This window comes from Athene noctua, chromosome 2, assembly GCF_965140245.1.
Source record: "Athene noctua chromosome 2, bAthNoc1.hap1.1, whole genome shotgun sequence".
Taxonomy (NCBI): Eukaryota; Metazoa; Chordata; class Aves; order Strigiformes; family Strigidae; genus Athene; species Athene noctua.
The window spans coordinates 43,392,902-43,408,310 of NC_134038.1; the positions used below are offsets into that span (position 1 = coordinate 43,392,902).

Below are 15,409 nucleotides of genomic sequence, written 5' to 3' on the forward strand. Positions count from 1 at the left end.
TAATTTTATAAAATTCTAATGATTTTATAATCTCAGTGTGAATTAGAGCTCAGTGTTAACTGTGGAAATAATCAGCTATTTGAAAGTAGAATAATGCATTTTTATTTTATCTTTGAACTATTTAGTTATTTTGCCTTAAAAGCTACAGTAGTGCAAAAGTCACCTTCTGTACAACCTGTATGTGAGAGAAAAAGAGCACCATTTCATCCCCAGGGATTCCTGAGGTGTAAGCATCTCAAAGGAAGGTACAGTGAAGAGAAACTATATATGTATACACTCAGCTGGAGGCCTCTCCCCATTAATACACCCAAAGGCTCATGTGTGCACAACCAGAACTCAAGGGTCTGAACTGTATTTTATCAACTGTGCTTTGATGGTTTCAATTAGCCATTAGCATATGCTTCATCTCAGTCCCAAGTACAAATAAAAATAAAGTAAAAGGTAACTAAGAGATGAACTACTCAGGCACTCTATGAATGACAGAGCTGTATCTGAAATTTAACAGCACGTGGCTTCTGGTTAAGGTGATTATGATCAGCTGCTTTCCATTCCAATTAGCACAATACTTGTTTTGCTTTTAGCTGAGAAAAAGAAAACCAAGGAGAAAATAAATTAGATTTTGAAAGCTGACAGAAAAGCAGATATGTTTTGCACAATAAATTGCAAGTAAATTTGTGAGTAATGGATCACTCTGAACTCCACGTGTGCCACCTGCTGTGGAGCTGCTTAAAGCTCTCTTGGACATAAAATGGCAAAGATTTGGGGGAGTATGTTTTTCACTGCCCTAGTTTTTTTTCTTCACTGTGGTTACAAATCCCTCCTTGAAGACTTCTAAAGCATGTGTGGAAAGAAATAAATGCAACAGAGGTGAGCTATTTTCATTTGTTCTTTTACCTAAAGACATAGGTAATATAATACCTATACCTTTCTTGTGATTTTTTTATGTCTTCATCTCAAAGCACTTTACAAAGGAATAAATAAAAGTAAATATTAACAAACAAACAAACAAACCCCAAAGAATTGGAAATTATATTTTCAACCAAGAGGTCACTGACAGAGCCAGTGTCAGAACCAAGGTCATGAGAATTCCAGTCTCACTGCCCATTTTTCACCTACACTGCATCTTTCTCTCACCATTTTTGTGTGCTTGTACATGTGTCTTGAATACTTCTGCATGTGACAGCAATCAGTCTTTTGCAAGGGGCACACTCACAGAATCACAGAATCATCTAGGTTGGAAAGGACCCTGGAGATCATCTAGTCCAACTGTTCTCCTAGCACAGTTCCCACCTACAGCATATCCTTAAGCTCCAAATCGACCCTACTCTTGAACACCTCCAGGGATGGGGACTCCACCACCTCCCTGGGCAGCCCCTTCCAACGCCACGCAAGCCACTCTGTAAAGAAATACTTCCTAATATCTATTCTAAACTTTCCCTGGTGCAACTTCAGGCCATTTCCTCTTGTCCTATTGCTTTCTACCAGGCTAAAGAGGCTCATCCCCAGCTCTCTGCACCCTCCTTTCAGGTAGCTGTAGAGGGCGATGAGGTCTCCCCTCAGCCTCCTCTTCTCCAGACTAAACACCCCCAGTTCCCTCAGCTGCTCCTCCTACGACCTGTGCTCCAGACCCTGCACCAGCTTCGTTGCCCTTCTCTGGACACGCTCGAGTCATTCAATGTCCTTTTTGTAGTGAGGGGCCCAAAACTGAACACAGGAATCGAGGGGCGGCCTCACCAGTGCCGAGTACAGGAGTGAGATCCCTTCCCTGTCCCTGCTGGCCACGCTATTGCTGACACAAGCCAGGATGCCATTGGCCTTCTTGGCCCCCTGGGCACACTGCTGGCTCCTGTTCAGCCGGCTGTCAATCAACACCCCAGGTCCCTCTCTGACTGGCAGCTCTCCAGCCACTCCTTTCCAAGCCTGTAGCGCTGCTGGGGGTTGTTGTGGCCCAAGGGCAGCCCCCGGCATTTGGCCTTATGGAAACTCCTCCAGTTGGCCTCAGCCCATGGCTCCAGCCTGTCCAGGTCTCTCTGCAGAGCCTCCCTACCCTCGAGCACATCAACACTCCCACCCAACCTGGTGTCATCTGCAAACTTACTGAGGGTGCACTCTATCCCCTTGTCTAGATCATCCATAAAGATGTCAAACAGGAGTGGCCCCAAAACCGAGCCCTGGGGGACACCACTTGTGACCGGCCACCAACTGGATATAACTCATGTGCTTTATGTTAATTTGACGGTCCTCTTTGTTTCAATCTTGTGTATAGGAGATGAAAGCCATTAAGCCCTATTCTGTACCCACACTGTGCAAGTCTTCAAGCAAAAATAACAGCTCTAAGCAATACAAAATCTAAAGCCTAAATACAAAATTTAAATTTTCAGTTGCAGTCAAAATATGCAAAAAAACCCTCAACCCCTGTTAATTCTACTGAGATTATTTTCATGCTTACATTTAGACACATGTAAACACCTCACTGAAACTGGGCCATAAATTTCAATCTAAAGCATATTGAGGTAGTTCATTTAACACCTACTTCAGCTCACTTTGGGTGAACTGCCTTGTTCTTTGCTCAGGTAACGTGTTCTGCATAAAACTCAGATACCAATTATTTGAATATTAAGTAATATTATTTGATCTGTTTATTAAATTGAGAATTGTTCTGTCATATGTTGGCATTCAGTAAGTGTCGCATTGGAATAATATGGAGGATATGGTGGATTTTAGGTGAAAGGGTTTCTTTTATTTTGCTTAACAAAGGGGACATATGTAAGGCAACTGTCGAGTTAATTTTAACAAGCATAAATATTTGGAGTATAAAAAGATCATAAAGCTGATGCTTATATGTAGTTTTGAGCTGTTGTTTACTAAGAATCTTTGGAATGTGCAAACAAAAAAATTGCTTAATAGTAAATGAGTTATAAAAAAATCATGTTGTTAATATCAGTAATATGAGCAGCTGAGGACTAAAAAAGGAAAGTAGAAGTATTATAATATTGCAAGAAAGGGATATTTCTTATAAAGTGTTCTTTGTAGCATATAATAATAGTTCTGTGCAATCAAATGAATATTGCATTTCTTACTTTATGGTACAGAAATTAAGCTGAGTGGATAGTATTTTCCTTCATACATCTTAAATTCTTGTCCAGACTTTATGAATCATTAAATAAAGATGATAAAATTTACTGTTTTGATAAAAGTTTCAGTTGTAATATCTGGACACGTTAACCTCCCAGACCACTCTACTGCTTTAAAGTAGATTTATACCTACCAGAAAGTGCTTCCTTTAATGGCCACTCTACAGGGAATTCAATCCATCTGTCTCCATTAAGAGAAAGAGGAAGTGTTTTATTTATGGTGAGACTAAAGGTATCCAGGGTTGATATGTTCTGCATTTTAAAGTAACAAAGAGACAACTGGGATATGCTGTTTTCCAAACTCTGGAGACCAAGTCTCACTTTATAAAGCGTTCCCAAATCAGATGGTAAATGTATCTAGGAATCAACAAAACAATGAGTTAGCATCCAAACAGAGATATGTAGATATATGCATATCTAATTTACAGGAAGAGAGGAAGTTTTCTCTAAAGGGGTCAGCACAGACCTAGCCTCATTTAGATCAGTCTTGGTGCTTAAAGTCCCATTGAGTTCAAAGGCAGCAGAGCCAGGTTGACTGTAAGCACTTACGGAAATATTAGTTTTATACTCTAGAGCATTCATTGTAATTATTCTATCAAATTCAAATTACTTACTGCACTGATTTCTAAATATGAATACTTAATGTTAATGCCATTTAAATTGATATGCATTATTAACTATGACTATATGTTGACCAAAAAAAATTAATATGCTTGATTATCAAAAACCTGAGAAAGCCAAAAATTAAAAATGAAATCTGGTGTGCAACTAAATATTTCAGTTCTGCTTTTCTTGAATATTTAAACAATAATATCTGCAATATTTACAGCTCTACATGATTATTTCTCTTTTAAAGGAAACTCAAAGAAAATTTAAATATAGACAAATCTATATATTATTTTACATCATATGTTATTTGGTTCTTAGCCTGATGTTCCACTTTGTTTTCCATGGAAACCAGATTTGACTTGCCGTTGCTTCCATAAAAAACCATAACCAACTTGGATATATTTTCTGACAACTTTTCAAAGTCTGTTTTTGTTTCTTCTTGATGTTTTGTGAAATAAATCCTCCATCTGCCTTCTGAGCAAATAAAATAAGGAAAATAAAAAGAAAAAAAAATGTTTCTGTTTTCATACGTTAACCAAGGTACCTGAGATAAAATTCCTAAGACATGTCTTAGTTTACATGGGGAGCATTGATATATAAGCACTTCATCTGGGTGCTCACCAGCTCCCTAAGTATATTGCTATTTCTTACTATTACAAAGGGGAAAATATTGTCAGTACTAGTAAGTGTAATGACGTATTGTGATGAAAATATTCTCACGTTATTATTTCAGAACTGATGAATAAACCAGTCAATGTAATGGCAGAAGCTATACCTGAATTCATTTGCTCTTTTCCTAAAGGCCAGGCAGAAGTGCTCCTCCTCTCCTCAATTTCTAATTAAAAAAAGATTGAAGACCAAATTAATACTTTTGTAGGAACAGTGTCTAAATTATAATAAATGCCTGTATTCATCTCTAGTGAGGCAATTGACTATTATATCATTTAGATGAAAGATTTAAATAGGAAGTGTACAATGTGATTTTCTACTTAAGCATCATCTCCTACATATCATCCTATTTAATGAACTGACTCTAGAGCTAGCTCTTACTATGAAATAGTTGTAACATGAAGATTCAAGTATTTTTCATTTTAAAGCATTTCTGTTTCATTTATACAATTTATGCTCTGGATGAATCAGAACTAATTGGATGGTTTTAATGCCTATTTTAGGGCTCCCACTGATATTAGCTCCCATTGATTTCAGTGGGAATTGGTATAGACCAAAATACTTGTAAACATTAAATAGAGGCCTGAACCAAAGATGGAAAGCCTTCTTTTGAGATCACAACCAAGTTTGGATTTGCCAATTATTGTATAAAAAAACCTCATAGGAACACTTGCTCCTTCTAATATACCAATGCATTGTGGTAGAAACAGAAACTTAAAAAAAAAAAAAAAGAATAAAAACATGTTTTATAGTCTTAAATACACTAAATATTCCTATATTTTTTTCAGAAAGGTCCTAACATATGATCTAAAACAAGGCTGAAATTATTTGCTGTTGCAAAATAACAGCTTCCTCCTTTTCTTTCCAGCTTTCAAATGATCAAAAGTTAGAAATGACAAAGCAGAGGAAATGGATTGCACTGGAATTCTACAGTCTCAACAGGCTATTGCTAGACAAGTAACATCATGCCAATGTCACTATGGCGAGCAGAGATGCCCTGGGACTTATGAGGAGAAGAACTAGAATATTTTCTTAATCTAAGGACTCATCTATACTGTCTATTTACTTCTTTTAGGGGCAGGATTATAATACATCAGTCTTAAAGGTACATGCTGGGCTTTGGTTGCCTACTGATCTGGTTGGGGTTGTGTGACGGTTCCTTCCTGACTTGCACACCAGATTGTGTTTGTTTTGAAACCATGGCACAGTGAGGGAGGGCACACATTCCTGTCTTGTCTTGACAAAGAGTGCAGTCACAGGCAGTGGGGTCAAAACTGCTCCTCTGTGCACTGATTACCCACACGATGTCAAGTCAAAAGTATGTCCAGTTTCAGGCAAAACCTATCCAAACAGTGTGGCATAAATAATGTAGAACAGTCTTCTTGAACACAACACAAGCATTTTCTCCACTGCTTAATCGTAGTTTGCCACATTATTTACCTCATGTTCACTATGCCTAACAAGTAGCTGGCAGAGGTATTTGAAGCTTAAAAAATTGTTTGTAAGTGGCAAAGTAGAAGTAAGACTTGGAGAGGCAGCAATTTGTAAAGAGAATAGGCCAGATTTGTTGCCATTTATGCCACTGTAAATCTGGAGTAACAAAGCAGAAATTATCCCCTGGCAAACAGTGGTTATTAAATGGTACTAAAACCCAACAGCGTTCAGACACACTAATTCCCTATATAATGACAATGTTCTACTGGAATGTTTTAAACCATAACTTGTTTATGGAAGCAAACCTTACATAGCTTCACTGTAGTTTGGAACAAATTTCTTAGCAAGATAATATTCACCTGTGGCATTCAGAGTTACTGAGGCAAACCTTTTTCCATCACGTCTGTCTTTTAGCCATGTTTGAGCCATAAACAATGTTTCTGTTCCTGATGCTGCTGACTCTTTCACAATAATCTTCTCCAGAAGCCAGTCAGAGCCTTTCCCTTTTTCAACCACCATCCCTTGCAGAGTCCCAACATCTACTGCTTCCACTTGAAAAACATCCACCTGAAAAATTCAGAATCAAAAAGTCATGTGGAAACAGAACCTTTGAACTGAATTAATAGTGTATTTTGAAATATGAAAGTGCAAGGAAAATTAGGATTTATTTTTTTTTATTACTTCAGTAAATACCAACAGAACAGATTACAAGTTTAAAGATGCTAAACTCCTGCATTAAGCAGTATTCCCTTTGTGGTTCTGCAATTTACTGCTAAACCACCTGTTTCCCCACACTGATCAATCAGTTGCTTATGCTCACTTCCTGAGAGATTTTCCATTCCAAATTTCACCTTTAATGATTTACAGGGATTCTATTACTCTCAACAAAATAGGCCCCCAGGGCTCCCGTTTGAGGGATTAAATGCAGGGAATGACAAGGGCAGAAATGAACATCACAGCACGGTGTTTTATTCTCTTAGGAAAGAAGGACAAACTTGGTCCCAGATTTGAATGAATTTATAGGGTTAGTTTTAATAAAAGTAATTAAATTTTTTAAAAAATATTAAAGTTATGTTTAAATAACTTCTACTGTTCTCTATCAGTTAAAAAGTCCACAATATTTTTAGAATGTTTAGAACACTGAAGTAAGCTCCCTAAAGAAAATGGTGAGATGTCAGATATTAAACATTTTCACAATATGTGATTTTGGCTTTGTGTGGGTCTTACACCTACTTCCTCAGTTGGAAAAGAGATTAATTTCTTGGCATAGAGACCTTCCACCTGCTTTCTTTATAGATTTATGAATTATCAGCTCATTTCTATTAGGGTTGACAACTGGTAAAATCTAGTGTAATTTGTGATGGAATTTCCAGCATGATTTAAAGATATAAAGATGTTTTTGAGGGGACTGGATTGCAATAATGATCAAAACCACTTGAGTCCTGAGAAGTCTTCTCAACCCAATTCACACTGAAGTTGATCAGCCAGAACAAGGGGGCAGCAATCCTTATTCAAAGGATTATGCAGAGATGAAACCGAGAAAAGCAGTTTTCTTGCTCTGCCAGTCTTCCCTGTTTTTCACGGAAAAGCATGTTTTCCAGGTGAAGAGCTGATGAAAGATTTGTGTCATCAAGACCAGCCTGACCAGCTTGCAACTTAATAAGACACAGCGTAAGTTAAAATATTGACCTTGAAATTGCAAATAATATATGGCCATCCATTTAAAAAAAGAATCCCGAGAAACAGAAAATTTTGAATTTTTTTCTTCTAATTTTTCATTAATATAAGTACATGTGAATGTGAATGTGTGTGTTTGTGAATTAAACCTTTAACAATTTCTTTAAAATAATCCCCAACCCATCACTGATTTACGTCATGGCTTCTTCTAGACTGAAAGGTAGTATTACTCAAAAACTACCTTGGTAAATCAACTAACTATCACATCTGCACTGTCAGTAGCCCTAAGTTACTGGGTGAAATGGGAAAATGAGAACAGCACGCTGACAATGATTTTAAGGAAAAAGTGTTAGAGAGGCACTTGACTAGCTATACCTCCTTATGATAAGTCAAGGTTATCAGCTGTTCAGTGAATTTAGACTGGCAAAAGCATAAGATGAAAATTAAGGTTCTTGGGATAATGTCCTGCAGCAGCAGAGCAAATACATTGGAAGGGCTGAAATTCTAGATGGAGTGCTGCAGGGAAAGAGGATTTTTACATTTTCCATAGTTAAGTCAAAGTAATGTTTAGTGTCAACACCACAATTATATTTTCTTACCTATTGAACTAATTTGACTATTGAATACCATTAATCTGAATTGTTAATTCACCTTAATGGTGATATGAGTTTGATCACTGCTTTATTATATCTTTAACTGGATTTGTAAAGTCATAGCATCATTTTTGAATAAAATAGAAAGGTTTGTTATACTTACTAAATAAAATGTATTAAAATACATAGGGTTAGAAGATGGGTGAAAACCACAGATGAACTCAAGTAAGAAATATACAGAACCCCGTCTCTGTTTGTAAACAGAGATTAAAAATACTTTAAGTTCCCAAACTGTGAAAATTTATCTTAAAAATTACTGCTTGTCCTTGCAAATGGTTATTCTTATATTAATTCATGATTTATTTTATTAGAAACATATGTGGTAGCTTTCCCAGATTATAATACTTGTTAGAATAGATTTCTTTTTAAGAGAAAAGAGTTTTCCAGAGGATGACTAATTTAGTGACACTATCATTAGGGTCTCCAAAAAATCTGTTGTCAGTGATCCACTTTTGGAAAGGAGAGAGAGTTAGGAAGAAAGGAAAAATACAATATTCTGCAGACTTCTAGACTTGTGCTGTCTCCAGAAGGATAGTTGGGTTTGATTTGCACTAAGCTTGACAGTTAATAAACTCTATTAAGCTAGAAATACTTCACACAACATCAGCAAAAATATTTGTAAGTCTTTCTCAAAAGCACTTAATAATTCAGGTGCAGCATGTACTATGGCTTATTCATAACTTGGATAATCCAGCCATAGGTAACAGCAAGTTTGTATATACAAAGTAATGCATGAAAGGTTTTCCAAATCCTTTTTCCTCTGGGGGAAAAAAAAAAAAAAAAAAAAAGAAGAAAAAAGATATTTTGGCTGAATTAACATTTGTGAAAACTTTGATGTTTGACTTGCTTTAGACTTACTACTTCTTCATTTGCTGATGCGCAATTCTAATGAGCCCAATTTAGATCATGTAAAATCTCAGAAATCCATGGTCAAATTTGCAGATGATTCAGTCATCTAATAAACTGCAAGTTGAAAAACTATTGACTACAAATTGTGACAACTCAGGTAAGCTCAAGTCACAGACAAGATTACATTTTCTCTTTATGTGTACATTTTACGATCTACATAGTGTAATGAGCTTTATTGTAGTCAAGAGACAAAAAAAGAACAGAGAACGAGCAGCAACTGTAATTGTTAGAGCTAGATGAACAATTTGCTAGAGATCATTTATTTGCCAAATTTAATCCACTTTTCTCCTCACAAGCTGTCTGCAAACAGATTATGACATATTTCATAATTTTAAGAAATTGAATCATTATTAATAATTTAGCTAATATTTTTGTGGATTAATTTCAGACCATGGATTAGTCATAAAACATAGGAAATATTCGAGTTGTTGTCAGGTCTTGTATGACACATGATACTTTATCTCTTATCCGATTTACAAATAGGGACCTTTTAAGTTATTGGAGGCTTAATTCATCTGCAAAAAGAGAAAGATTGGGAGAAAACACACAGAAGATAGGTAAACCTACAGAATATAAAACTTTTCTTTTTTATTTTCCCTTAGGGAAAAATGTTAATTGTTTTTTAGTTACTACTAGCAAATTAGGTTTGAATAGAGAAAAGTCACCTTAAATATTGATAATAATACATATTGTCTAATTCAGCAGAGCTTATATTGAATTTTCTCAGAATAGTATTAAAACAATTTGTGTGTATGTACAGCCCACTAAATTTTCTTAACTAACACTGTCTGGAGAAATAAAGATATTCTCCCAGACTGAGCAGCTGAGACTGACAATGGGGCAGCTATACATCCTCTGTGACCCAGAAGAGCTGCTCTAGCAAAACCAGAATTGACACTTCTCATACTTCTTGGATAAGAAAATATGCACTGAAAAATTCCTTAAAAACAGCCATTCCAGCAACCCTTTCAGACTATTCAAAGTTTAGGTTTTGTTAATTCCTTTTCAGATTTTCTTCAAATATTTCTTTTTATCCTGGGACCCATGTTTTGAGCTTTTCCTTTGAATGTATGACCCAGTTTGACTTTATTCAGTACTCTTCAGTGGCAGTGCTGGCAACATATCACTGTCTGTAGCTGCTGCAATAGCTTTTGTAATAGAAGAAGCATTTGAGCAGTCACTGTGCAATATTTACCTTTATAAATGCCAATCATTTTATAGGTTCAGTACTGAGACTTGATGGTTGGTTAATGACGGTATTCCCAGCAGAACTGAAAATGGCAAGTCAAGACACACCATATGCTTAATTTCATCAACCTGTATGCACAAGTGATTTCCCATACTGCTAATGTTACTATCATTTTAATAGGCTTTTATTGGAAAAGGAGTTAGAGAGTCTAGATAAAGGACCTTTTCTATTAAGCTTAGCAAACCTATTGATTTGCTGCCTGATTATTTTGATCTCACTTGTTAATCTGGAGAAACCATTGAAAACAAAAGAGCTTTGGCACTGGAAGGCAAAATAAAGTCCCCTGTAACACTAAGCCCAAATCAGAAACAGTGTCTGAACATTCCTGTAGGAGACGACAGATGAGAAAAAAAACTTTTGCTGAGACATCACCCTTCAGAATGTGGTCCCATGGGCTCTTCCAGTTGTGCTGAACTAATCTCCTCCACCCTGTCCCAAATGTTTGTCACATCACTACCTTCTCTTAGATGATCACCTTTTTAGCTGTGCTGGCATAACCATGAATCAGCTTCTCTCCAGCCAAATTATATCAAGATAGACCAAGTGAAAGAGCCCAAATTATTAACAATATTAACTGCTTAAACTAAATAAACATTTGCATGGAGTAAATCTATGTCACTGCAACAGCAGATTTAAGGGATGGTAACATTGGGTGGCAAGCATCAGTGATGACAAGCACTGGTAGCAGTACTGTCTTGGCCCAGCTCAGTGGAAGGATGAACAGTGCATCTGACTGTGATCTCAGCATTTTGTAGTCTGTGTTCTGTACAAATGCAATGCATCTGAAAAAGCCAGCCCTGATTTTCCTCCTAAATTCACATATTTTTGCAAGCATGGTTTTGTTTTACATTAAAGTCTCATCCAGAAATTAATTGAAAAACTTTCTCTTTACATGAAAAAAATTAAATTAATGTAAATTACAGTGAATGCATAATTAGTGGTTTCTGATAACCTACAGTTATCATGGTTCATCCATCTTCAACAAGATTAGTGAAGAATAAATGAAAGAATAGGGGCAGTAAAAAAAAAATTGCCCCAAACTGACCTTATGTTAATTTGCTTAGTATGACTGGAACAGAATCTTTTTGAAACAGGATTTGTATGCATAGAACAGCAACAGGAGTAAGAGAGAATAGTGTCACATTATAATAATCAGCAGCTATGACCATTCAACTATCATGCAAACCACATTTCAATCAGACTTCAAGTAAAATGCGTTTAATATAATACAGGACTGCTACAAAGACCAATATCATCAGCCACATCCAAATCTGTAAACACACTTTACACAACAGAAATTAAAACAAAACAAAACAAAAAATCCCCAAAGGCAGACATCACTTTGGACAAATTCAAACCCATCTGATGCAGCCTGATTGTTGGACTGAATTTGAATGACTCGAGCATGTCCAGAGAAGGGCAACGAAGCTGGTGCAGGGTCTGGAGCACAGGTCATACGGGGAGCGGCTGAGGGAACTGGGGGTGTTTAGTCTGGAGAAGAGGAGGCTGAGGGGAGACCTCATCGCCCTCTACAGCTACCTGAAAGGAGGGTGCAGAGAGCTGGGGATGAGTCTCTTTAACCAAGTTATAAGCAATAGGACAAGAGGGAATGGCCTCAAGTTGCACCAGGGAAGGTTTAGACTGGATATTAGGAAGCATTTCTTTACAGAACGGGTTGTTAGGCGTTGGAATGGGCTGCCCAGGGAGGTGGTGGAGTCCCCATCCCTGGAGGTGTTTAAGAGTTGGGTTGACATAGCGCTGAGGGGTATGGTGTAGTTGGGAACTGTCAGTGTGAGGTTAATGGTTGGACTGGATGATCTTCAAGGTCTTTTCCAACCTAGATGATTCTGTGATTCTGTGAATAAGCTTCCAAGTCTGAGACCTGGTTTAACAGGCAAAGGAAATAGGATGGATATAATTTCCTTCAATTTTAGTAATGCATATGATTATATAATATTTTGATTAAGACACCATAATCCAACATATAAATGATTCTTAGGTGGGCTCAACCTGGCTGATAATGGGACAATAAAATGTTTAACTGCTTAGTCTCCAAGTGCAGCTGTAAACAGAATATTTTCAAGCACATTTCACTGTAGTGAGGCCAGTTAACAAGCTGAATGCTCTTTAATATTTTCATGAGTTAACTGGAAAAAAACAAGATTTTAGAGATGATGCAAAAACAATTGCTAGTTATCACACTTGAAGCAGTAGAGTGCTAAACTGAAGAGTGCTCTGAAAAGATTTGTGAGTTAATACATCACTGGAAAGCCTGCCTTCCCATGAATCAAGCCTCCTAATCTATTTAATTTGTCAAAGGCATACTGATTTGCTTATTGTCATAGATATTGTCAAAGGCAGCAGAAATTTGGTGTGAGAGTGCTATCCAGGCTAACAGTCAAAAGCGTGACAAAATCCAGCTCCTAGAAGTTAAAGCTTGACAAATTTAGACAGAAAATAATGTGGATTTTTTTTTTTTTTTTAAAAAAAAAACAAACCACAACCAAAACCAAACCGAAACCAAAAACACACACACATAAAAAAAAAAAAAGGGTATTTAAGCTTTGAAACAACTTTCCAGCTAGAAGAGCACTTCATCACTGGAAGCCGTTCATTCCGAGTTCGATATATTTTCTAAACTATTTAACTTGAATTTAATTCAGTTCTTGCTGCATTGAGTAAAATTGTTGAATATTTTATTTGCTGAAAAATGCAGACTTGGATTCATCCCTAACTATTTTAAGATTTTTGATAAATCAAACTAATAGCTGCATTTCATTTTAAAATTATCTTCTTTATTAAAAGACTGAAATAAATGTGGCATAGAATTCACGGATCAAACTTTGCCTATCTAAAATAAGTCTATAGTCAATTTCCATGTAAAATCTTGAGAAAGAAGCCGACACTCTCTGAGGATAATTAATTTCATTTTAAGATAAATGTCCAAATAAAGAGAGAAGGTAACCACCTCCTGGAAGCATCTAGTTCACCCCCTTTCTGCAGAAGAAGCTCAGATCATCATGCTAGAAAAAATGTGTACATTACAGGCAACTAGAGCTAAGTGAGATGTATTGCAGCTTTAGAAATGTAATGTAGGTAATTTATTTCTGAGCTCTATACAGACAGAAAGCTGCCCCCCCCCCCCCTTAATTATAGCGTTAAATAATTTTGTCCTATTTTTAATTTTTGACAACAAAGTTTTATATTTTTTCTAGCCCTGCAAGAATATGTCAGGAAACCAAAATTAACTATTTATACAGCTTTAATCCATTGGCCAGTGGTATGTAGGCAAGCTAGGTGATTGAAATGGTATGCTCTAGCTCTGCCTCCTATAAATCTGTTACTAAATGACTGTAGCTACTGACTGGAAAATACCATTCTGGAGGTATCACTGAGAACTGCACATGGCTCAGATATTTGCCACTGTCTCCCAGGGTTATATAAAGTTTTAGTTACATTCTTTCTGTGTTTCTCCTCACAGTTTCTGACAACCTCCACCAGTCTTTCCTTCACTATAATGGTATTCCATATTTTTCTAGTTTCCATATCATTAATCCTTCTGTTTGATGACCAGACCATTTTACTGTTCACTTCTTTGTTACAATAAATTTGGCAACAGCCTACCACTATAATTAATACATTTGGATCAAAGGCATTTTGCAATTATTTAATCATAATGTCAGATTTGCTTTCCATAAAAGAAGGTTTATCTGCAGTTACAAAATAGTAGCATTCTAGATGTGATGTGGATGCTACAGACAAATATTGACTTCCTACTAGTGGCTGCAGGATACTGTCCCACATTCTGGCCCTTCTCAGTGTTTTCTGGCACATGTGGACTTTTTCCTGAAGTAATTTTTTAAAAATTGCCAATGCTTATTCTGTGAGTACTGAAACTGAACACCAACAGTCACCTCTCACTGAAAATTTTTGTATGTGCTGCAGTTACCATGGTACCAACCTGAGCAGTTGATGTCTAAATATAGGGCAGGATAAAGGATATATCTTTTCAACAACTAATAGAATGAAGTAAAAATTTTACTGCTTCAGTAACTTAGAGCATTTAAAATACTGGCCACTTTCATCATACCAAGATTAAAATACTTAAAAATCAGTCATAACATATTCAGTGTGGTTTACTAGCTTTCATGGAACTGATCTGAAAAAAAGCCACATTCTCAAAGAGAGTAACTCACAGCCATATGACAGAGCATACAGCAAGTCTATCAAAGACCATGTAAAGAAGCACAAAGAATTTAATTTGCTGAAAAATGCTGGGTGCCAGAAGCAATATGGAGATACCGTAAGAATTTCACAAAGCTGGGCCCTGGTTTCTACAGAATGTCTGCACTGAGTATACTTCGTTCAAGAAAGTGTTTGTAGTGGGTAACATTTATCAGACTTAAACCGACTCATGAAGTATAAATAAATATTATTAGGATTTCATGAAAGCTGAACTGCATGAAGAAGTGCACTTGAGATTGCTTTGTCTATCCTTACAGTTTTTAGGAGAATATCAAACAAGACATCAATGTCATAGCAATTTGAAAGACTACGGTTCTTGCAGCACTAGTCCTCACACCCATTTGTCTGAGTAGATCACCAGAAGCTCAGCTCTCTCAGCGATAGTGCTGCTCTCAGACATGGGGTGAGCTATAGGGGGTTACTGGTGAATTAATAATATCATGCACATTACTTTATCTGCCAGTTCTCTGATGGTTTCACAGGTATAAGGACTTTGGAAAGAAATAAAGCAACTTTTCAGATATAAGATGCTAATTCAGTCTTTTGTTATCATGTAACGCAGCTCACATAAATAAAAGACCAGTTAAATGAGAAGAGCATATCTCCAATCCACGGCAAAGTCCCCTGAATATTTAAACATTTCTATGTATATCTGCATTGCTAAACTGTTGTTTGTATCAGCCCTGACATTCTCTGGGACTAACACCATATTTTGATGTGATTTCTAACAGAAACACAGTTCCAGTTCACTAGCTGTTACTGTATAGTCAGGGGAAAAATTATTGCAAGGAAAAGCACATTTTAAAATGTCAGAACAACTGTTAAGATTC

General features: G+C 36.5%; 1 protein-coding gene across 1 annotated transcript in view; it reads right to left on the reverse strand.

The window, feature by feature from the left end:
• The window catches only part of RP1 (RP1 axonemal microtubule associated), a 188,005-nt gene that overhangs the window by 12,843 nt on the left and 159,753 nt on the right, over window positions 1-15,409 (reverse strand). Inside the window, exons 48-51 of the mRNA XM_074898945.1 lie at window positions 6,206-6,413; window positions 4,519-4,578; window positions 4,039-4,217; window positions 3,269-3,491 (exon numbers count right to left, since the gene is read on the reverse strand). Coding sequence (XP_074755046.1) covers window positions 3,269-3,491; window positions 4,039-4,217; window positions 4,519-4,578; window positions 6,206-6,413 — 670 coding nt within the window. The remainder of the gene's footprint in view (window positions 1-3,268; window positions 3,492-4,038; window positions 4,218-4,518; window positions 4,579-6,205; window positions 6,414-15,409) is intronic.